The sequence below is a fragment of the Zea mays genome, chromosome 4 (genome assembly GCF_902167145.1).
Source record: "Zea mays cultivar B73 chromosome 4, Zm-B73-REFERENCE-NAM-5.0, whole genome shotgun sequence".
Classification (NCBI taxonomy): Eukaryota; Viridiplantae; Streptophyta; class Magnoliopsida; order Poales; family Poaceae; genus Zea; species Zea mays.
The window spans coordinates 202464168-202489456 of NC_050099.1; the positions used below are offsets into that span (position 1 = coordinate 202464168).

General features: G+C 41.8%; 1 protein-coding gene across 2 annotated transcripts; it reads right to left on the reverse strand.

Annotated features, from left to right (window-relative positions):
- Positions 1-19282: 19282 nt before the first annotated feature.
- LOC100281424 (uncharacterized) lies at positions 19283-24753 on the reverse strand. Of its 2 annotated transcripts, NM_001368009.1 has the most exons (13): positions 24325-24753; positions 24137-24232; positions 23364-23569; positions 22946-23173; positions 22671-22809; positions 22377-22589; positions 22035-22240; positions 21373-21573; positions 21194-21293; positions 20319-20404; positions 20087-20233; positions 19774-19935; positions 19283-19680 (listed from the first exon to the last, which is right to left on the reverse strand). In NM_001368009.1, the coding sequence occupies exons 1-12, from the start codon at positions 24487-24489 to the stop codon at positions 19818-19820; spliced, it is 1905 nt and encodes a 634-aa protein (NP_001354938.1). In that variant the 5' UTR covers positions 24490-24753; the 3' UTR covers positions 19283-19680; positions 19774-19817. The 2 variants fall into 2 exon arrangements, with proteins under 2 accessions (NP_001354938.1, NP_001147814.2); NM_001154342.2 differs by having other exon boundaries at positions 19284-19935.
- Positions 24754-25289: the final 536 nt, after the last annotated feature.

The following is a 25289-nucleotide window of genomic DNA, read 5'->3' on the forward strand; positions in this document are numbered from 1 at the left end:
AAACTCTAGAAGTATCAAAAACTTCAAAAAGAACCCTAAAAACCCTAGAGTTAAACCCTAGGGGGCTAAGTGCAAAATTAGTGCACTTATGGACTAAAATGCAACAAACCATGATAATAAGGTGTCTTAAGTCATATGGTTCACAAGAATGTGGATTTGCAACTTGAATCCTATGTTTTGGACTTATTTGCAAAAAAGCCACACTTGAACCCTATTCGCTAAGTCTGAAATCAGTGTAATTAGCTCAACTTTGGAGCCCTATATCTGTCAAATTATAAGGTTTTTGCCCTAGGTCACCGCATCAACTTTGTAGATCTATGGAAGGAGAATAACTTTGCTATAGAAATCATGCCTTGGTACCATGAAGAATTCTGAGATAAATGAGCCTCAAGTTGGACTCTCAGACTGCTTGAAATCTGAAATTCAGATTAATAGTGGAATGGCATGGAGTTAGGGCTCGAATTTAAGCATGATCCATTAAGAATTTGGTTAGGGATGCTATAGCAAAGATGAAGAGGGATTATTGCTCTACAACTTTGTTAAAGAGAGATTAACAAGGCATCATATGAAAAATCGAGATTCGGGCACTATAAAATGGCCTGTCAGGAAAACTGATTTGCGCTGTGATTTGCGCCGGGGTCGGGCTGAGCTATCGACGGGCATCTCCTCACGATGATATTCTTGAAGCAGGATAAGATCGCCGCGGTAGGGGGGTGAATATTCCGGCCGCCACGCGGTCACTGATCTTTCCGGCCATGCTTGGTCACCGGCGCCGCTCTCCTCTATTCGTCCACGCCATCACCGATTTGACTGCTTTACGGTCGCGGTTGAACGTGGCAAGCTCTAAGAGAAGTACCGCGCTCGGTGTCGTCGTTGATCGCCAGCAGGGTCCGGTGATGGTTATCACCGTGACCGTCGCAATACTCATGGAGCCTATAAATCCACCCTGCTCTCACTTCGTTTGTCTCAAATCAACCAAGCCCAGCTCTTCATTCCTCAGTTGCGAATCCAACAAGCCACTAGCCATCACGTTCTGTCCCCCATCCTCTGTGATCAACGGAATTCCCCTGAACCAGTTTTTTCCGCCACCGTGAACAACTCTTCCGTGGCCAGCACTCCTCGGGTTAGTGCATACCCAATTGATTCGAGTTCTTGCTTGTTTTTAGCCCCCTGTTGCTCTCGGAGCCGGCCAATTGGAGTTTGCCTGAGTCTCACATCACCGGAACACCCCTCTGCTCCGTAGAACGCCGCTGCGACGCCCTCTCTGTCGACCCGCTTTTCTACTCTTGCCCAGCCCAAATTCTAGCGTGTACGTAAACTCTGGTGAACCCGTGAAGCTTACCCAAGCTTCAATTTAGTCAGCCATGCTTTCGGTTATCCGGAACGCATTGATCCATTCGACCATCCGCACTGTCGCCATGAACTGGTTGATTCAAAGCCCCGTTAGTAAAATTGATTGAGGGGAAATGCGCGGGAGGAGTTCAATCCAGTGTTTGCCGCTCGGGAGCACCAGTCTTTGTGCCATCCGGCCAGTCTAACCTCGCCGGTGTTCAAAGCTCCGCCGTGCGATGTCATGGTCCTGGCGCGGTGAAGAATTAGAAATGCAGGGGCTTTTCTGCGAATGTCAGTGAGACGTTAAATAGTAGCTAAGGGTTCTTAACGGATATTCAAAGCAGCAGGGACCTCGATGCAAAACTACCAACGCGGGCGCGGGCGCGTGGGCGCGTCCCCGTTTCCTGTTCAGGCTGGGCCGATTGGGCTAGATTAGATCCAAGACTATTCATTGTTTTCCTTTTTCTTTTTCTATCAGAGCTAAAACAATTCTAGACAATTGTAGAAAAATCCTAAAAATACCAAACCAATTTTGCTAGACTCCTAATTTCCTACAGAATTTAATAAAAATAGTTTTATGATTTTAGTCCAAAAGGGAAATTATAGAGTATTTAAAACATCCTAAGACCTTGCTTCTGGATTTTTAGAAAATAAATAATAAATCCAAAATTCACTAAATTTTTAGGATAATCTCTAAATAATATTTAGAAGCCTTGGGTAGAGTTTGGTATGATTTGGACCTTGTTTGATACTTAGAACCCAAAACCCTACCCCTGTCATGTGAACTTCACTGTTGACTCCGGAAACCCTAAGTTCTCGGAGGTCCGTGAAGGAAAATTGTACTCAAGACTTTAGATAACCAATTTCTATTGTTTTTGCATCTTCATGAGCACTAGATGAGCATTCATTATTATATGTGGCTACATATAGCAAACGAAGAAGAAGTTGAAGTTGAAGAAGAAAGGACACCACCACCACCACCACCTGAGGAACATCAGGCAAGCAGCTGTTTCTATTTTGACATCTACGGGTCCAAGCCTGATTCACCACTAAAACAAGGCAAGCCCCGGTGCATTTGCCACCTCCTTGATTCTTTTAAAATCTTTCTCACTTGCTTGATGCATTAGGTGATAGGAGTTGAGTGCTAAAACAATTCCTGCATTTCCTTCCTTGAATTTGATTACCTTCCTTTGGATCCCTGTTTTACAAAAGGTTTTTCCTATGCTTAGTCTTGCTCTAGCAAAACAAAATGTTTTGTTTTTACAAAAAGATGATGTTGCAAAGTGGGAGGGATGTTTTTTGAAAATAAAACTTGATGGTGGATCCATCATGGCCATGATGGGTTCAACATCGGAAAAGATGTACCTCTGCCAGGTACCAAACTTTGGGTTTGAAATAATTAAGCTGAGACCGGGCGGGTGACTTGCACGAGAAGAGAGTCTCGGTGTAGTGTCTCCGTCTGAGTCGATTAAGGACCGTGCCGATGTAGGCTTGCTGACCGAGGACCCTTTAATTGGTCACATGCCTCATCATGGGTAAGCTTTGCCTCGGGCAGACTAATACCAGAATAAGATAACACGCAATGGGCGTGGAGAGATGGCGAGAGTAGCGTGTACCCTCCGTGGCAAGAGGCTGGACGGTGGTGTATCTGTGCTCTCGGTTGGTGTGAATCTGATCTGGTCTTAAGAACCCCGGTGGCGAGTTGACATATGCAAGGGTTAAGTGCTACATATGTCGTGTGATTGGAGATCCTCAGCTGAGTATAATCGATTCGAATCGCCGTACCTTCGCGGTTATGAAGACTTGGTCACTGCCCTATACGTAGAAATCCAGTAAAGATGAAGGGTTGTTAAGAAATTGGCTAGTGCAGGTCAAGTGTTTGAACTAGGGTAGAAAGAACTCTAGTTGTAGGTAATCTTACTTAACCTGACAAATTAAAATTGGATTTTTAAGGATCCACTTTAGTAAGCATTTCTGCAAACAGAGTCATTGATTATTGATAAGCCTTACCTTGACTCCCTTAAAGCCAGCATATCCTTGAGAGTCTTTTACTTTGTCGGGTAAGTCTTGCGAAAGTACACTTCGTACTTAGGGCTTTGTCCCACGTTGTTTTAGGTGAGGAAGCGACAAATTTTTGTTGCTTCTGTTCTTAGGTGGTACCCAAAGACGAACACCAAGACTAGAGCTGCGGGAGGGAAGGCCCTCCGTTTTTATTAAAAACTTTTACTACTTATTTGGGGAGGAGTTTTTGCCTCCCATGGTTTGTAATAATAATACTTTGCACTAGTATATTATGTTATATTATGTTCTGGTCTATAAATATTTAACTATGTCTTACTTTTCAAATAAAAGTAAGTTATTGTAACTGCTTCCGCACTTCCGCATCTCCGATGATTTGTAATGTCTATGTGACGGGTAAAACGCTCTTGGGAAGGTAAGGAATTCAGATACCGAGCTTGTCAAGTGATCAGGTGCACCTGCAGGGTTGTTTGAGGTCCGTTGGACAAGGACAACTGTAGGTGGGCCTAATGACTTGGGAAGTTCCGACACAGGAATGGAAAGTAAAGCGGCATGTTTAGGAATGAGAAGATAGCAAAGAGGAATCTCAATATACTTCTTGCGCTCTTGGCGCTTTGAAGATGTTGATTCGGCGTCGGAGGTTGAGGGCGTGGATGAGTTGGTCTCGTAGTAGACCATCTTGTTTTTCTTCTTGTCACCCTTCTTCTTATGCAGCTTGATGGAGCCATCAGGTTCTTCCATGTCCTCCTTGTGCTTGTCGTCGGATATCTTGATCTCCTTTGACTAAGTCTTGCCTTCATGCTTCTTGATAGAGTACGAGGCCCGATCTTTCGTGAGGTATGATAACTTGACTGGGTGGAGATCTCGACGTTGATGATCCAAGGCTCCGAACAAACGACTCCTCGCAATCACTACACCACTGCTCCATTGGTTATCACCCATGACACACGAGTGACCTCGCCATGGAGGCTTATCCCTGCAAGCGCAATCAAGAACACGATCAAGAACAGGAAGAATGCAACCAAACCATGTTGATTACGAGATGGGGTCTCACAAGCCGATGACGGCGAAACTGTTCGATGACAGAATAATCTAAGCAAAATCCACCCTAATGTGACGGTGGCTGCTGAATATATAGAGTATTAGGGCGTGTGTGACCCCTGGTCTCACCCCTAATGGGCTTCGATGCGATAGACGGGCCAACGGCCCAACAGACTGTGTCGCAGCACCAAAACATAATTGTTTCGATGATTCCTGTTGACTCCGGATAAATTTTAAGGTGGAAATAGTTGGGTCGGTTAGACAATCTCGTTATCTTTCCATACATATCGTGTCCGCCGCAATTAGAGTCTAGATGCGTCCTAGGCATCCATTTTAGTACAGGCTGGTCATGGAACCCGAGATGTAATTGCAGCCGTGTCGGACTTGATGTCCTTCCTATTGTGGACTCCCTTGCTGCTGCTCCTCAGTCCCTTGGCCTTTCCCAAGTCTTTGGCGGTCCTCTCCAAGATTCCTAATCATCAAAACATCCATGGCCCCAAGTGTAAGCTCTAAAACACATTGACTAGGGAAGAATGTACCTGGATATTTAGTTGTTTGCCACGTCCCCCCGAACCTCCCTGAGCCCTTCTCGGTGCCCTGGGGCCCCCAGCGCGCCCACGCCCTCATCTCCGGTGGGCCTCCGCCGTGGGCGTGAACGGCACCACCACAGGCGACCAGGGAGCCCTGCCCGAGCTGGCCGGTAGATCCTAGACGTCCGTCTCAGATCAGATGGCCTGGATTTAATTAGATCAAACCTAATCTCGACCGCTCGCTTGGGATCCGACCGCTCGGATTTCCCCCTCACCCGCGCCCCTGCCGCTGGGCCTAGCCTATCAGCCCCACTAACCCTAGGCCACCGCCTGCCCTAGCCCGCCTGTTAGTGTGCGCTCACGCGCGCGCTCGCCCATGAGGTCTGATCTCAATCATCGAATTGAGATCGGATGGCCAGGAGCGCCCGATACCCCTTCGCCCGGTTATTTTGTTAAGGAGACCCCTGGTTTCTTTGGAATTAACCCGTCGTCCTGTTTTCTTGCACTCGGGCCCCTGGTTTCTTGCAGAGGGACCCCTGGACTTTATTTTAATCATAGAAATGGGTTTAATTTAGGGTTTTGAATTCTAAAATTTGTAAATTTCATAACTTTTGCATATGAACTCCAAATTGGGTGGTTCAAATTGCAAAATGTTCATAATGTTATTCTCTATATGTTTAAGTTTTGTTAACACATTGTTTTCATGTCTCAATTTTGTGGTTAGTCTCTAGGTTAGTGTAAGGTTATAGAATAATTATTAGAGATAAAATAAAAGTAAAACCCTAATGCATATTCAAGTGCCTAACTTTGTAGACTAATCCCCATTTAATGTATGATCCCATCCCTAAAATAACTTTATTTAAGTAAGTAATTTACTAATATAGACCTAGTTAGGGAACAATAGACCACTTAACATGGTGATTTGCCCCAAAAATGCACCTGTGTGTCTTTACTTTTTTGTTGAACCTGTGTTCACTCTGTTGCATATGTTTGGTGTACTGTTCTTTTGTTATTCCCCAAGTATGTTGAATGGATGATTGCTTTGTGTAGACAACGTGCAGTCCATGGTTCCCGAGTGTGTTGCAGGAGACTTCCCTGATCAGCAACCTGGTGAAGGCAAGTGTCCTCTGACCCATTATGTCCTACTTACTTTATAATTCATTTTCCCACATACCATGATCAACCTAAGGATTGACTAGTGTTCTATTTTTCGTGTCCTTGGTTATCCTTTGGGAAATTGGTTATTATGATTAGTATCATGCTATCGCTTTACTTTAATCATTGAACATGATGAGAATATTTATGATACGACGATGTTATTCTGGATATGATGTTGAACTTGTGATACTTTAGGGGACTCGGGCTGTTTCCCGAGTACCTCTCCATAAGGACCTATTTGTTGGATGACCACCCGAGAAAATAGTACAACCATGAGGGTGGTGTGGGACACCCTTAGCTTATTAATTAGAGGAACTTGAGGTGTAGTCGGCTTCACTGTCATGCCGTCAATGGGGTCCAAGCACAGTACTTGCTCTACCGAGGCTGGGTGCCGAGGTTCTTTTGTGTTGATTTTGTTAGTCACCCTGCATGTGCGGAGAGGTACTATGTTTATCAAACTAGAGAAACCTAATTGGGTGTGTCCGCCAGGCATAAGTCAACAACAAGTACAAGACCCATGCCCTAGGCCATACCGTCTACAGGGGCTCGGCTTCGCCTCCTCACCGTACGTGACCAACTCTGGTACTCCTGGCACTCTCCTTGAGGCTATAAATAGGGGCAGTCTATGGCTTCAAGGGTGCAAACGAAAACTTCACAGTTTTCACCCTCACCACGATATTGGCACTTGCCTCAGTCAACTGCGGGGACTTAGGATCCTTCCCTCTCCCGATCAGCTTGTACTCCCTACTACAAGCACTTTGGTGCAAGAAATATAAGTCTCATCCTCCCTCTGCTGGAAGTAGGGCATTCTCTCACCTGAGCCAGGATAAAATGACTTGTGTCATCTTGCATCACCATCTGGGTTAGGGCACGCAACATTATTTTACTGGTTGTAAGACCCTCGGGTCGAGACACCGACAATACCTATAGTGGTCCAATACGAGCAGCATTAATTTTTGATAGAACATATAGAATAGTTAAATATTCATCTTCATTAAGTTATTTAAAACTTAATACGAGCAAGAATATTTATTTATTCTATTCCATACACAATTGCTACTATCCACATATTCATCTAATTAAGTTACTACTTGTACTTAATTTCATTTGAATATTTCATATTAGACATGCTACATTACTAACATCGTAATGAAATTTTTGATCTCTTGCATCAGTTTGCAACCGAGACCTTAAATTATCATTATTCTATACAATATTGCATTTTATTGCATATTATTCATCTCAATTGGGTTTTTTATTAAATCCAATATGAGCGAGAATACATATATGTTGTGAACACCACACATATTACAACACAACCATGATGATTTCCTAAAGAAAATCTCTGGTTGCTTATGTAGGATCATGGCCCGCGAGTTCGAATAACTTGCTCTTGATGGACACAACTATCCTACTTGGGCGTCGAATATCAAGATCAGCATAACCTCAAAAAATATTGTGAGTGCATTACTCCCTCATAATGAGAGGGTTGAGCTACTACATTATGCTTATAAGTACAACACTTTTTACATTATAAGACATCATCTACGTCCTGGTCTGGAAGCAGAATATGTGATGGAAGAAGAGCCAAATGTATTATGGTTATATCTTAAAAACAGATATGAACAACAAAAGGTTGTAATCTTACCTGAGGTGAATCATGAGTGGACCCATATTCGTCTGCAAGACTATAAGTCTATGCTCGCTTGTGTTTTTGCGGCAAAGAACCATAAGATGCGAATAAGATTGAAAAGACACTTCAAACTATGATCCCACCTGATATGGTCCTATAGCATCAATACCTTGCTCGCAATTATCAGACTTACTCTAAACTCATACATGATCTACTTCAAGTAGAAAAGCATGATGAGCTTACGATGAAAAATCATAAACAATGTCGCGTTGGAGCTGCTCCTATGCCTGAAATACATCATGCTATGAAGAATGAGAAGAAAAGGGATGGCCCCAAAAACCATCCCAAGAACTCTAATCATTCAAATAAGCGCAAACACAACAAGCGTAAGAATAAGAAAAATACAAAGGCTTTGAGGAAAGATACCCCACTTCCAAGCAAGAGAAGTGTAAGAAGTGTGGATGCTTCAACCATCCCACTAATAAGTGTCACATGCCTCATCATTTAGTGGCACTGTACCAGCAATCTATTAAGGGAAAAACGCTGAAGGATAGGATATATGAAGTTCACTTCACCACCACATCTAACTTGAAGGATGAAGCTGGTTGCTCAAGCATGGGTCCAATGGAACCAAGCACTACCAACCTTCTGCTCCTGAACAACACCAAATACATGGACTTGGACAATGCCATCATCGAATATGCTTCGAGTGATGTGTTTGGAGACCTCGACTAGGATCCATATGCTCCACTAGATATCAACTATCTATAGTCTATGAGTGTGTGCAACAAGTGTGTTGTAATAAGTATCTAGACCTTGATATTTGTGTATGTACTCCATACTATATTGTATAATTATGTATGTACTTATATGTATAATTAATTGAGTTCTTGCAATTCTTGATTATATAGATTATGCGGAAGTCAATCCGATGGAGGAAGAATTATGCCTAGTAGATAGTGGTACCACCAAATATATTCTTCGGGAATCAAAATATTTCCAAACTCTCACAAAGAGGCCAACAAATGTTTTGACAATCACTGGGCGCGATGCAACAATAGTTGGCTCTGGACGAGCGACTATCACACTTCCTATGGGTACTGTTGGGGGCCTTCGACTTCCGAAGGTCCTCAAAAACATGATTTAACAATGTTTCTGGAGTATGATACATGAACAGGTACCTTCGGACTTAGATCCAAACCACAGTGTGGAGAAGCACAAATAATACGAAGGATGGCGCAGAGCCGAAGCTATGCGCAGGGGAGCTTCAGTGTGATAGCAGAAAAGGAAACCGACTTAAAGGGGAAAAGGCTATTTAGACCCCGATGGATTACTATAAAGTTATTAGCAAATGTAAAGGGCATGGGTGTAACTTTACATGGGCTGCGTCTCGTGCCTATAAATAGGTGAACAGTGCTCCCATACTGTTCACGCTGACTTGGCATTTGCTTTTGTGTCACGCTTGTACTTTTTTCTTCTTTCAAGCCGAAGGTACATTTGTAATTTGTTATCATTTCTATTTTTTCTGTAATAATAAAATAGAAATGAGCTAATAATAATATTTAAGTGTTTATGTTATTTCTTATACTTTATATGAATCCTTCTTCATTATTTGATGTGCTGATGAAGGTATGTTCTTCATAACCTTCGTCCAAAACTCATTATATCCCAAGGGAAATAATGCTTCGATGGACGAAGGACTTAAACGTTTAATAATTTTTGTGTTGCCTTGTTCTTAATTCATAGCATTTAAGGACAAGTCCCCAACAGGTACACAAGTCACGATCGAGGATGCTTTATTGTATCCCGATTCAACTCGTACCTTACAGAGTTTTCGAGATATTCGAAAAAGTGGTCTACATATTTGTACTCATACATAAAATAATGAGGAATTTCTCCTCATTTCCAAACCCTCTGCATATGGCTCTAACATTCTGGAAAGAATACTTTCAATCCCATCCAGATTGTACTACACATACAAAAATCAGTACCTCATGTTATGTATAAAGTGATTTTTTAGAATGTCGATGCATTCAAGAGTTGGCATGCAAGCCTTGGTCACCCTAGAATAGAGATGATGCAAAAAATCATAAGTAATTGTATTGATCATGATATAAAGTATGCTAAATACCCTCAACCATCCGATTTCATATGTACATGTGCAACGGGAAAGCTAATCTTAAACCATCCCGTCTTAAGATTCACGTTGAACCACTCAAGTTCCTTGAACGAATTCAAGGTGACATTTATGGACCCATACAACCATTATCTGGATCGTTCAGATACTTCATGGTATTAATAGATGCGTCTACACGATGGTCGCACGTGTGCCTTTTGTCTACACGTATCCATGCCTTCGCTAAAATCATGACGCAAGTCATTAGATTGAAAGCACATTATCCTAAACATCAAATCTAGAAAATCCGCCTAGATAATGTTGTTGAATTCTCTTCTAGAGCATTCAATGATTATTGTATGGCCCAAGGAATACACATTGAACATTATGTGCCTTATGTACACACCCAAAAATGGTTTAGTTGAATCTCTTATTAATAGGATCAAACTCATTGCAAGACCTTTACTTCATAAATGTAATTTACCTACTTCTTGTTGGGTCATGTCGTTTTACATGTTGCTGATCTTATTCAACTTTGCCCAACTGCATATCATACCACATCTCAGTTGCACTAGGTATGAGGAAATCCACCAAGTATTTCCCATCTATGGAAATTTGGATGTGTGGTTTACATTCCTGTTTCACCGCCTCAGTGAACAGCTATGAGACCTCATAGGAAATTAGGCATCTATGTGGGATACCACTCCCTATCGATCGTCAAATACCTAGAGCCCCTAACAGAGGACTTGTACACAGCTCGCTTCACTGATTGCATCTTTAACGAGGACATTTCCTGACATTAGGGGGAGAATTCAAGTATCCTAATGAATGCTAAGAAATTAATTGGGATGACAAATCCATCATGTCCTCGAATCCTCGAACCTAAGAACTGAACTTCGAGTCCAGAAAATTATAGAATTGCAACATTTTGCTAATAATCTACCTGATGCATTTACTGATTATAATGGTATCACAAAATCCTTGAATCCTACTATTAATGCTTCCAATCGAGTGGAGGTACCAAGAAAACATTCAACCATCTTCTCAACCGAAGAGGGGGGGGGCTGCTAAGTAGGATAATGCTTCTATTAAGCATCCAAGGAAAGAGAGGAACATACGATCCTCCAAATCAGTAAATGAAAGTCAACTGGACACCGAGTGGATATTGTACATCAACAAACCAGCACTCAATTGCACAATTGAGATGTTGCTGGTACATCAGAATGCCTTGAATCTATTCTTCCTGTGAATCAAGAAGACTTTCACGGGGTACAAGATATTTCCATTAATTATACTAGTTCTCGAGAATTGCATGATCGTAAAAATATTTTTGTTAATTCATGCTTCTCATCAATCATAGTTGATAACCTTCTATCTGATCCAGATCCTAAATCCATGGTGGAGTGTCAACAACGCTCAGACTGGACCAGATGGAAGGAAGCAATTAACTCTGAATTATCCTCACTAGCAAAAAGATAGGTATTCAACTCTGTGATACCTACACCTCCCAAAATACATCTTGTTGGATTCAAATGGGTTTTCACCCGAAAACGGAATGAGAACAATGAGGTTGTGAGATATAAAGTGAGAATAGTTACTCAAGGGTTTACCCAAACTTAAAGACCAGGCATTGACTACAATGAGACATATTCTCCTATTATGAATGGAATAACATTATGATATTTAATTTCATTGGCAGTACAAAAACGTCTACTTCTGTAGTTGATGGTCGTTGTGACCGCATATCTTTATGGGTCACTAGATTCGGACATATACATGAAAGTTCCTGATTGAATACTTGTATCGAATAATGGCAAAAATTGTAACATGTTTTGTGTTAAGCTCACTAATTCTCTATATGGCTTAAAGTAGTCAAGGAGAATGTGGTACAACCGACTAAAGGAATTCCTTATGTGTAAGGGTTATTCTAACAGTGATGATTGCCCATGTGTCTTCATAAAGAAATCTTCTATAGGTTTGTGCATCATATCAGTATATGTAGATGTCTTAAACATCATCGGACATAAACACGATATTGATGAAGCACGCAATCCTCTAAGGACGGAATTCGAGTTGAAGGATTTGGGTAAAACCAAATTTTGCTTAGGTTTGTAACTTGAGCACCTTCCCATGAGCATTCTTGTTCATCAATCTGCTTATGCCTAGAAAGTATTGAGTAAATTCAATATGAACAAAGCATATCCTCCTAAAACTCCAATGATCGTCCGTACCTTAGAAAGGGATAAGGATCCATTACAACCACGTGATGATAGAGAAGAGATTTTGGGTCTTGAGTACCAATATCTTAGTGCAATTGGAGCACTTACGTATCTAGCAAACAATACAACACCCAATATTGCTTTTGCAGTAAATTTACTTGCTAAACATAGTGCATCTCCTACCAAATTCCATTGGACTAGAATCAAGAATGTTCTTCGATATATCCATGGCATGATAGATCTTGGTCTATTCTATGGAAGAAATCAGGATCCTAGCATCATAGGGTACACAGATGTTGGTTATCTATAAGACCCTCACAATGGAAGGTCACACACTGGATTTGTATTTCTGAATGATGGAACAACTATTTTTTGGAAGTCCTCTAAGCAAACTCTAGTAACTATATCCACTAATTATTTAGAGATTATTGCCTTGTATGAAGCCTCACGTGAATGTGTCTGGCTTTGGAGGGTGATTAATCACATTCAATCATCATGTGGGATTCATTCCACTGAATTACCCACCATTATCTATGAAGATAATGCAGCTTGTGTTGCTCAGATGCAACAAGGTTATATCAAGAGAAATGTTACCAAACATATCTCCCCCAAGTTATTCTATCCTCATCAACTTCAACGAAGTGGTGAGATTAGGGTCATGCAAACGAAGTCATGTGACAATCTCGCAGACTTATTCACTAAGTCGCTACCTTATTCCACATTTTAGACATGTGTTAAGGGTATTGGTATGTGTCGACTTAGAGATTTGCTTGCATCAGAGGGAGTATCTCTTTGACCGAACCTAATACTAACATCACATTCTACTCTTTTCCTATTTTAGTTTTACTATACAAGTTGTCTCTAATGTATGATAGGATCAAGTCTCACACAAATGATGACTCATGCTACAGAAATCAATGTCACATCTTTATTACATATAGGAATTCGGTACAAAATAGCTAAATAAATACATCATATGACGATAACGATCCTCCGCAACCATAGTTGACTAGGAGACGACGGCCTACACCTCTATAGCATCCTTCATACTCCTCATCTTGCTGTAACTATTCTTAACCTTATGTGATTATAGCAAGGGTGAGTTCACATATGATCATCGCTCAGCAAGTGTGGGAATAGTGTGATTGAGTTCACTTATGGTGGGGGCTCAAGTGTAAGGCATACCAAGGAAAATGATTAAGGCTGAGCATTGCTTTTAGTGTTGGTCAAAATTTATTTAGCAACTACTATACAAACCCAATCAAATAATTGATCATAATAAAGAATAACAATTCCCACAATGCAAAAGCATGACAGGTTAAGTTTTAATTCCATTATAAACTCATGTGAGGTTCTGAGCCGCTCTTGATCGTGAGCACGACTGATATACCAGTTTTACACTCTATAGAGGTTGCGTTTCTTTACCCACAAGTCGTGTTGTATTTTCGCCCGGGGTTGTACAGACCCTTAAACACTTTCAAGGTGACTTCGCGAGGGAACACTATGAGGGCTTTACAATGTTCCACTAGCTTGAGAAAACCTGCTACAGTTTCTTGAGAATGGGGCGATATAGGAATTCCTCACCTGAAAAGCCATCGTAGCATGATCGACCCGAGAATCTCCCTATACCGTCAGCTCCTCATACCGCCCTTGCCACTTTCGGCTAAGATAGTCCCTCACTAGTTTTCCTAATTATTCAACCAAGGGCGTCCCTTTCCACCCTTGTGGTAGCACTGCTTTCCCGGGTGGTCGCTTCATATTCCAATTAAACAAAGTTACCTTATCATGCATGAGAGTAAACCAACAATAATAAATCATATTGGAACATGATCATAAATCATATATATAGCATTAATCTCAAAACTAGATAGATCAATAGCAAGACTACCCAATAATTCATTTGTTTGCAAGGTGTAGGGTAAACAAAACTAGGTAACCTATTAGGTCCCATCAGCTTTACCTAACAGTGCCACAATGATTAAGAATCACAAATATTATTAGGTCAAAGAAAGTGATCAAGGATACAGGTGCCTCGCAACCTCGCTTTGCGATCGCAACAAATATATATAGATAGACAAGGAATAGGTAAAAATAACATTACATCAAACATGAAAACAAACAGTGTAATAATATTCTACACGTCATTACGAACCTTTAGGTTCGAGAACCACTAAAATAGGTGTTAAAACGTGAGAGATATGGTTTTCTAAGTTATATGAATTATTTTTACTCTAAAAGTCATTTTGGGTTCATTTTATATTAATTATGGAACCTCTAGACGATGGGCAGCAATTTCTTAAAACTTAGGCTGAGAAACATAAATATCAGGACCTATCTGTGATGATTTCTATGTGAAGATGGATGACAGGTTGTTTTCCTTAAAACACAGGGACTTGTATGCAAATTCACACAGTCGAAGAGGTATGGACATGTTCTGGTCGTATGATCTACATCTAGCAGCCTAGATTAGATTGCTCTCCTCCCTGAACCGGTACGCTTTAGATGCCGCCGGATCTCAAATCCATGGCCCACTCTCTTCCACGCTTCAATTGACTCACAGCGCTCCGATTTCGGATCGATGGCTTAGATTTTATGATGCGAAAGGGTATTTCAGGTTCTAATCATCTCCCTTCATATGTGATCCAACAGCCCAAAGTCATTCACCCACCTCCCTCACCTGAGTACAGTGGCTCCCATGCCTATGGCGGCGCAGTCACCGGCGGACGCGCGAACTGTGGCTCCCGTGGCCTAAACCAAGCACGTCTAGCGACAAAATAATGCCAAGGACTTAGCGAACTTGGGATACCTTACTGACAGCAATGACCGGAGTAGAGCTGTCCTCGACACTAGGCAACGTGGCCACGCGCATGGAACACCGGCGAGAAATTGCTGGAGCACCGGCCACGAAACTTCCCCTGTGTGGCCACGTTCATCATCCTGGCGACATCTCGAAGTGCCCAGGCCGAGCTCGTACCCTGATCGGCAACAAAGGCGTGGGCCCTCGACACACGGTGGCTCCGTGGCGGAGGGTAGCCCCACTTATCGCCAAACCCCAGCCTCTTATGTTCAGGTGATCCACATAGGATTTCTATGATCTTCGGCGATGCTCTCTGGCTAGTCTCCGGGGCTCGTCGTTGATGCACACGTGAATTGCATATGGCGGCGGGCTCTCCCTCCTTCCTTGGCTCCGCTCGGTCTCGCGTTGTGGCTCTCGGCTTCTATAGTGATGGCTCAAGGGTGTGCGGAACTCGGGTTTTATAGCCTACGTGGAGTCCGTATGGGTTCAAGAAGATCGGGGAGTTCGTTGGTGCACACTACGGCAACAACTTCGGTTGTTTTGTGATAGCGAACGCGGAAGGGAGAGCCGGCAGGAGGGACCCACACGTCATTGGCTGCAGCGTTTGTGTGACTTACAGGCAGGGGTCGCCCGTCAACGCCTACTATAATACCCAAAATTGTAAATTATAAGAAGAGATAATGTCCTTATGTGTATTGACTGTACCTACTATCACATGTGAATAAACACCATCAAAAAGGGGTTAAATAAACAAAGACACCTAAATAAATCATGCATCATGCTGAGTTTTACTTGATTGTGCATTTGTGGAAAATAAAATAAATGTGTCATTAACAATATATTAATGGACCCATGGAATTTAACCTCTAAATTACAAAACCATGAAAATAGAGGAGAGAAAGAAATTATATTCAATACAAAATAATATTATAATTAAATAACTTCACCACATGATGGTATGACCAAATTGCATAGTTAATATGAATTTAAATTTGCACTTAAGTTGAATTCAAAATTTAGATTAAAAAGAATTAAGAATAAAAGAAAACAGAAAATAAAATCAAAAGAAAGGGGGGAGATGTACCCTGCGCTTGGGCCAAATGTGTTGGGCGGCCCATTCACCCGCTCTCGCACTGCGTGGCCCGTCTAGGCAACCGACGCTGACCGGTGGGCCATGGCGGCCAGCTCCTTACCCTGCGCGCGCAACGGACGTCGCTGACGCGTGGACCCAAGCTCCACGTGATGCAACCACGCGAGCCCTTGCCGCAGACACCGACTCGTGGGGCCCGGCCGTCAGTTTAATTATAGAAATGAATTTTTAATACAAAAACAATTCCTAGAACTTGTTTAATTCATAGAAAATTCATACTTAGTAATCCATTTCGGTCTCTATAATTTTGTAATAATGTTTTTTATCACATAGTGTCTCTACTTTGACACGAAAACCATATTAAAATGTATCTCTTAATTAATCTTGTACAAATACATAAAACCTTCAGAAATTCATAACTCAAAATCTATAACTTCAAAATTAATGATTCATGTTCCTATGTTCTCATTTTAATATGTAGATTATTCATATGTATTTTGTTTACATGTTTGGTGTGATGTTAATTTCTCCTTTATACTATGCTTGTTTGTATTGTGGCGAGTAGAAGAGCCAGTGGCGAGGATTCCGGTGTTCAGCAGATAGAAGTTGCTGAGCAGGAGCTCATTGAAGGCAAGTTGTGCACTTGACCACTTTTTACCCAATAATGTTCTTTATTATCACTTATCAATGCATAGGTTTAATTCTGATGGGACCCAATAGGTCACCCTAGACTGGTTATCATTTTACCTTGTTATCCCTAAATCATTTGGGTAGTTATGCTATTGCTTTACATGGTTTTGGGTTAATATTTGATTATATCCATGTTCCAATTATTCTGTTATGTTATTTATGTTTATGTCAAGATCATTAATTTTAATTAGAACATGAAGCTTAACTTGAGAAACACGTGTCACCACAAGGATGGAATGGGACGTCCTTAGCTGACTAATTAGGAAAGCTAGTGGAAGACTAACTTACCCGAAAGGGGCAAGGGCAGTAGGGGAGTAGGCATGTAGGGAGGTTCTCGGGTTGATTTTACTGCAATGGCGGTCAGACGAGTGATTCCTACAATTGCTATTCCCAGAAACTGTAGCGGGTTTTCGAAAGCTAATGGAACTTTATAAAGGCCTCGTAGTTTTACCCTGCCTCGTTTCCTTGGTAGAGGTGTATGGGGCCCGTACAACCCCGTGGAAGATGGGTAACATGACTTGTGGGTACAGGTTACAACCTCTGCAGAGTGTAAAATTGGTATACTAGCCGAGCTCACGGTCAGGAGCAGGCCAGGACTCTCGCATGATTAAACTATGAAAATAAATTCAATTTGTCATTTGCATTGCATGGGATTATTTATTAATTTTGTTCTATTATTCTTATTATGGTTTGGTATCTACTTACATTTAGTAACTGCTAATAAATACCAACTTATTAAAAGCAATGCTCAGATTTAACCTTTATTGTTGATCATCCTTACACATCACATGAGCGATGATGAACATATGTGAGCTCATGCACATTATTCTCCACAGCTTGTTGCGCGATGAACATATGTGAGCTCACAATTTCTGTCTCACACCCCTCCACAGTAGAAGAACAGGTGGTTCAAGAGGAGCTACACAATGAGGAGTTTGACTTGATCTAGGTGGTGTCTTCCAGTCGACTTTATGACGTCAAAGATGAACTTTAGTTCGTTTTATATTTATCTTTTATTTTGTAAGACTTTCACTATGTAATAAGTACTCTAATGATATTATAACATTTATCTCTATACACTCTGTTATTATATATGTTGTCTTGATACACCTGTCTTTATCCTTGAATACGGCTGCGACACCTACACGCGAGGCAGATACACGATTCAACGTGCAGGTGTGATGGTGACTGCTCACGCGACCCCACCTGTCGGCACGCGCGTGAGGGCAGGTTAGGCTGGCTGTACAGGTGAGAATCTCGGCCAATAATGAGGTTTCGGCCCAAATAGGGGTATGTTCCTTTCTTTTATCTTTTTTTCTATTTCTATTTTCAGTTTATGTTTCTATTTCACTTCAAATTCAAATATGAGTTCGTATTTCAAAATTTAAACTAGATGTACAATCAAAAGTTCCAGCATGATGCAAAGTATAATTTTACAAGAATTATTTATTGCCTTATTCTTTTAAGCAAATGCCCATAATTATGAAGAATAAGAAAATGATTCACACCAATAATTAAAGATCACTTCATACAATTTAATTAAGACAATTTTATCTACGCAAAACGAAATATAATATTTATTATTTATCTATGTAAAGATATACCTATAAAACCTTTATTTAGTTTAGATCTTTAGAGAGTATTTCTAACTATAAAAGATAATCTTTATAGGAGCATCTTGTTTTCTAATTTTATTATAAAAGCATGCTTATTTAGAACTTAGTTGAATTCTTCCTAATCCTAAAGATAGGATTTTGAGGTGTTACAATGGTCATTTAGTGCTTTTTTCTCAACCAGACTTAAATGCCAGAATATCTTAGAAATTGGTACGTACAGAGAGTTCCATTGATAAGCAGCTGAAAAAGGAGGCCAAACACGAGACCGCCAGATCGAGCTCTGCAAGCGTGGCTGTGAATGACACGAGTCACACGACTTACAAATTACAAGAGGTATTTTTGGATTTCCTTTTCAATTATTGGCACGAGAAAGGTGGATTCGTGGGGTTTTTATATCGTCAAAAAGGTAAAATTGGAATGAGATTTCCATATAAATCGACACCGAAAGATGCAGACCAAAAAGTTTCCGGACGATCTTTACGTTATTCCAGTGAAACCAAAAACTGCTAACCTTGTTAGAGCATCTCCAACAACGTGACCTATAAAAATGCCTTATAATTTAAAAATAAGTAAATTTTATACAATTTAGGGCACCAACAAAACACCCCTCTCCAACAGTAAAGCCCCAAATCTATATTATAGGGCAGCCCACTACGGTGTAGTATATTTGAGGCACTTGAGAGGGTGCCCTATAGTTTTTTGACAAAATTTATTGAATTAAGGCATTGTTGGAGTGGTTTTTCCTGTGTAGAGCCCTATATTTCGATTTGAGACATTAGTTTGAGACATTGTTGGAGATGCTCTTAGGCTTAGCAACGTAACGTCCTTGCCCGGCCCCATCCAGTCACTTGCTATCTACTCCTACATAGAAAGTATATATACCAGACAACAAAAACGCTTGCTTCCTTCTTTATTCTCCTTCGAGTAGGATCGCAATTCGTGAGAAAAGAAGAGGAAAGCGCTATCACCTCTTTTCCCTCGTCATAACTACCGCTGAAAATTTAGGTTCATGCCATCGCTTCAATTGCAATCATCGTCATCTATCTTTAAGGAACAATTTTATTGCAACATATGGTTCTATACTGATGAAAACAATACTTCTACGGCACCCAAAAAAAAGTTACTATATTTTTCTAAGGGATTCCCGTTTTCCTAAGGAAAAATGAATGAATTTCCCTTGAAAAATGAAAATCCTTTGGAAAAATGGAATTATCAAACTAGTCCTTGGTGTTGGAACTGCTGATTGTGAACCCACAAGGCCACAACCGTAGAGGTCTCGTTCTTTTACCTTTTATAGATCAACACTAATAAGTTTAGGAACCTCCAGCAAGAAAGTTCCACCAACACTTTTTTGCCGTTAGCTTTCCGTTCCAGCCACCCAAATGGCGAGAAAAGAAACTTAGGCGCGCTTTTTCTGAGAAAAGAAAACTAGGTAGTGCCTGCACAGCAGACGTTTATGTCACTATATATTATATGTAGTGCGAGAAGGAACTGGTGGTTGCTTCGGAAGAAATCTGTGCTGTTGAACTTACTGGCATCTGGCTGTACTCATGCCGTCACTCTCACTCTATGTTGCTCAGCGCTTTTGCTCCGCCCATTGCTGCCCTTCGAAGAACTGGCCTAGAAGTTGGTCCACTGCTTCTGGGCTGTACCGCACGTACTTCTGCGGGTTCTTGTTGTTGTCCACAAGATTGCTGCAAGTCACAATGATACTACAGTCACATCTTACTAGCACTGTTAGTGGCAAGATGTAGCAAATTACTACCATAGAATGCATAGCAAGTAAAACAACAGGAAAGCTACTGTCTTAGCGGCCGGCTAATGAAATTGTCTCATGATGTATACCCAAAGCGTTTGATAAAAGATCGGTAGGCTGGCAACAGGACTTCGGCTACAGCGAGCCTCAAGGATTCTCGTAGTTCTTGATCAGGTACGATCCATTGTGATTGCTTCGCGTGAAGCTCTTCGAATTGTGTATTGAAAGACTTAAACCTGACAAAGCAAAAGACATGAGGAGGGTGGTTGATTTCTGTTGTTGTCTAAAACAGTTAAACACACTATGCCTTCAATCACTCACCGTTCTTTGATTGTGGCTCTTGAAACACTACTGCTGGTAAGGTCACCCCCGCTGCCCGCACCTTGAACAGAAAGTGTCTGAAGAATCTAAAATAACAGAAGCAGAGCAGCCACAGTCAAGTGCAGTTCTATATGTAAACTATGTACAACAATGCAATAATACATAACAAACATGCTAACTGATGAATCCAAAACTCAAATGGACATTAAAGAATGCCTTCTAGTTATAGCAAAACTACAAAAATGCCTAGAAAACTTAAGTCCAAGTCAGCCCAGCATTGCCACACTTTTTGCTCTGGCATGTGTGTACATAAATTTTCTTAGTAGTGGACGTACAGAAGGGACTTCCAGACATTACAATTTCTGAATTGAAGGGTCAGTCCATACTCAACATAGATGTATTTTGTAAGCAAAATTCTAACTGTAGCAATGTATGTAAGACAGCTCTCGGACATTGTATTAAGAGAAGACCCAGGTCGAGAAAACCCCCGAATCCCTGTCACATCCACACACACAGTGGCACGTAGCTCATGTGAGAACGACTGCGACCAGTACCAGACCTTAAACATATGCTTTGGCGTGGGACAGGCGATGGCAAACGAGAGGATTTTTTAACCCCAGCCTGAAATTCGCTCCCATGGAGAGTCAAACTCAGAACCTGAGGAGTGTTATTCAGACAATCTAACCAACTCAGCTAGAGGTCATTTCGCTTTTCAGAGTGATGGCCACTAAAGCATATTAATTAAACAGCATTCTGATCAAGACAAAAAGATCCATTCCCTGAACCAAAAGGGGATTGCATATCTAACATCATGCAGCCAAACAAAAATTGCAATGTGTCATGCACGATCTTTGAATATTTTTGTATCCTCTAACCTTTGCCCAAGCAACACGTTTATATTGATTGGCATTTTGCTGCACAATCCTGCGATGCCTCTGAATCCAGTCATCACCAAGTATATCTTTTGCTTCTGATCTGAGGCAACACAAGAGATCATTAAATGAATAGGCTATCAGAACATCATAAGATACAGATCTTGTAAATACAAACATACCTGCGAACAGATCTAACCATATAGTGGATGTTGTTCATAAGAAACAAGTGTGTCAATGCAGGATCCTTATATTGTTTAGATTTCCCATCTAGGTTATTCTGTAGGGCCTGCATTATCCTTGTGGTAACTGCAGCAAGCTGAGATTCTGCCTCAGTGCCACTATCAAATTCCTGAAACAGTAGCTTCAATGTTGACTGGTAACTGTTCAAATCAGAGTGACAATTGTTATGCATGGAATTTCAGAAACAGCATCAGCAAAACAATAAACAAATGTGACATTACTTCATGAGAAAAATGAAAAAGATCAAAAGATGCTATAAATAGCTTCTTATAGGTACTACCACCTATAGGCAGAACTTGCCCGACTCAAATTTGTTCAAAAATCTTATTCAGTATTGTGGTACAGTTTTTCCTCCTAAAAGAACCAGTCTACTAATATTAGCACTTAAAAATCCTTTCTACTTCATCTAAACCTATGGTCTTTAATTATATGTCTCTTCAATGGAGATGAAGGTCAGAATAAATCTGAGAAGATCAGAAGCATAAAGCCTCATAATAAGCCACAGTTAAAAACTGTTTTTAACAATGTGTTAGTCAAATTTATATAATCAACAATTTTACATGCCCATGGCTTCACAGACCATAAGAGAAAGGGAACTTACTCGAATAGGAATTTGACATAATTGATCACATAGCTAGTCAAAGGATGGACTGTTCCATCCTGAACAATAGTTTTTGAAGCATCTTTTTCAACTGCCTCCTCAAAATCTGCAAATGTTTCCTGGGCAGTCTGCGCCAAGCGCTTTGTTAAGCTTGATGCAGCTTCCCGCATCTCAGTGCAAGGTTTGCCTTCAAATATTTCATCGATCTGATAAAAGCAAAGGTTCAAGCAAAGCTAGTATTGACATCTTTGTAATCTTCATCAAAATCAAATAGTTTAGAACCCAACATCGAGAAGTATGCAACATTTGGATAGTGGCATCTATAAGGTACTTCCAGAATACCTCTGGTTGAAGTTCACGCATTACTTCATACATGTCAAGCAACACAAACAGCTTTTCAGGAGACCTTTTGCTTTTAGCAACAGCATCTCCAAAGCTGAAAAGAGTTATAATACTATTTGCTGTGAGTTCAGCAAAACAATGGCCTTTGTTAAAATTCACACCATCAAAAATCTGATCACAGATTTTTCTTTCTCCTGCTAGTAATAATTTGACCTGTTTGAAAAGTATAACATTGTTAGCTTGATGCTGAAACAGATAACCATAACATGAGTACATTTAAAAAATGATCCTCACCGCGATTCGCATAAAATGTATCCAGTTTCCAATTTTAGCCTCCAAAGCCTCCCATTGCATTTTTTGTACATCATCTTTAGTAAGTTTTTCCACTCCTAACTTCCGAAGGCTCACCTCTAGTGCTGAAGCACGATAATCTCTGAAGGAAGAATGGGAAATAGATTGAATTACTAAAAAACAAATGTCAAAATTCCTATTCGAGGCATAAAGTGCAACTAAAGAAAGGACAGGCTCAGAATAGATGTAAAACAATAATAGTGAAAACCAAAACCTGCCTGTAGATTTTATAGCAAGTTTGCTGATTTCCAGCCTGAACCAACTGCTGAGCTATGTCATTCATGAGAGGCAATATTCTGGGAGGAATTAATGTTGGGGTCCTGTATACGGCAGCCTCCAAGCCTTTGGATGGATGATGGCTGCCTCCATCGGTCTCGTGGTCACCTTTTGTTGGACGAAGAGACTTGGGTAGACAGTCAAACAGGCGATCTGGCTCGATAGGTTTGCTGAAAAGAAAAGGACAATCGACACAATTTTTTTTAGATAAGTACAACTTCATGCCTTTGCTTCACTAGAAGAACACAGTGATAAGTTAGTTGTTCTTTTGCCAATATATGGAGCGAAATACATGAAGGAGGCCTTAATGACTGAGCCTCTGAATCACTAGATACACCAGCCGTAAGTTAACAGTCTTACCTGTATGTACTCATCAGCTGCTTAAATTCCTCTTCAATCTTCAGAGTAGATTTAGCTAACAGATTGTTGACATGATTCAGAACTCCTTCACTACTCTTGAAGTTCTTGTTTGAGGAAAAGAAGCGAGAAATGCCTTTCAGCACATCCACTGCCTCCAGGTAGCTCTCCAAATCCTCATGGGGACCCCTCAATATTGTTGCCTCAGCCTAAAGCATGAAGCCAAAAATCACACAAACTAAGTGAAGGCGCAAAAATCGCAACATTTAAACTTGAAGCCTGACCAAAAGCCAACTGCAGTAGCTTGAAGGATTAATATATGCTCAATGCAATGAGTTCAGCTAGCCATCAATTTAACAGTTCAGGGATGATATTTTTTTTCACAAAACAGCATGCCATTGAAAAGAAACGCTATAATCAAGGCAACTCAATCTGATATCATAATGGTGATTCCCCTAAACAATGTATCCTTAAACGGGAGTTACATCCTTCGACCTGAGAACAGTTATTTTGTATGAGTGATTCCTGCATTGAACCTAATTAACTGCTCGTATAAACCTTAATCATGTTAATACTACATGCTGATTAAGTCCGAAATCTAAACCTACCACACAGTTTAATAATTCAGCAACAAATCATCGCAATCGCCTGGCCTTTTTGCACATTCATTCAGATTCCCTCAGATCCACAGGATGCCACAAGAAAACTTTATCCAATTCACCATGATTTCGGCTAAACGTCTAGCATGTTAATTGAAAGAGGAACATCGAACGCACCCGGCGAGCGAGATCGAACTGGGAGAGGATGCCGTCGGCGGCCTTGATGGTCCGGTCGATATTCTCATGCGCCGTCCGGATCGCGTGCGTCCTCACCTGCAACTCCACCAATCATACCCGCCTCAAATTCCATCCAACGAAGGCGTGACGCGTCCAAAATGGTGGGGCATGATACGGGGCGGGCGAACCTGGGTGGGGCGCATTGCGGCCTCGAGCGCGGAGAGGCGGTGGTCGAAGGAGCCGAGGATGGTGACCATGCCGTCCGTGTTCCCCTGGCTTCGCCGCAGAGAGTCCCGCAGCATGGTCGCCCGCCGCGACAGCGCGTCCATCGCCTGCAGCGCCGCCACCGTCATCGCGGACGTCGGGTCAAGAGCGGGCACTCCTCTCGGGAGAGGGCCGGGGAGATCTCGGCAGTCGGCACCGAGAGGAGAATGCGCCGGGGGTCAGGGCGGCTTGGCCGGTGGACGCGCCCTGATGGAAGAGCGGGCCGTGTGACGACGCCTCGATAGTCTATGATGATGGGAAGCGGCGATTCGGTGGCGGTGGTCGGCGACGCGTGGTGTGTCGCCGTGGGAGGAACGAAGGAAGGAGGGAGGGCAACGGGTATACTACACGTCTACACGGAGGAAGGGGAGATTCGTTCGAACGCCGCGTAAGATTCGTGCGTGCGTTCTGACCGTTGACCCCACGGACGGCTCGGATCGCAGTAGACGGCTCGTCGGCGCGGCCCCGACGTGGAAGCAGCAGCTCGTGGGCACTGACCACTGGGCAGGCCGTTGTGGAAAGTGGCCTCGTGAATCGTTCCGTGCGGGAGCGGGGAAGCGCGGGACGGACCGAGTCGACCGACGGAGGGAACGGACGGCTAGGATGGGCTCAGTCGGTGGGCGGTGGGGTCCAGCTGTTGGTGTCGGTCGCTCAAACAGAAGGAAGACTGGGCCCAAAGCCCAATCTGATCGAGCTGTGTGGACCTGGTACACCGCCACGCGTTATCCGGTCCTGGATATTACGGGGTGACTTTTTTGGAACTGCATCCTCAAGATTTGCACATTGTTTCTTACCTTTAGCCTATGACCAGCACACCATACATATAGCCGTGTAAACACTTTTATATTATAGAGTAGATTATAGTGTTTATATAGTAGAGCTTGAAATA

Coding starts and splice junctions, on each gene's coding strand:
- LOC100281424 (NM_001368009.1), bottom strand. CDS start 24,489: ATGACGGTGGCGGCGCTGCAGGCGATGGACGCGCTGTCGCGGCGGGCG. Junction 22,241..22,376: donor TGCGTGAACTTCAACCAGAG/GTATTCTGGAAG, acceptor TGCTTTTATCAG/ATCGATGAAATATTTGAAGG. Junction 21,294..21,372: donor ATGGTTAGATCTGTTCGCAG/GTATGTTTGTAT, acceptor GTGTTGCCTCAG/ATCAGAAGCAAAAGATATAC.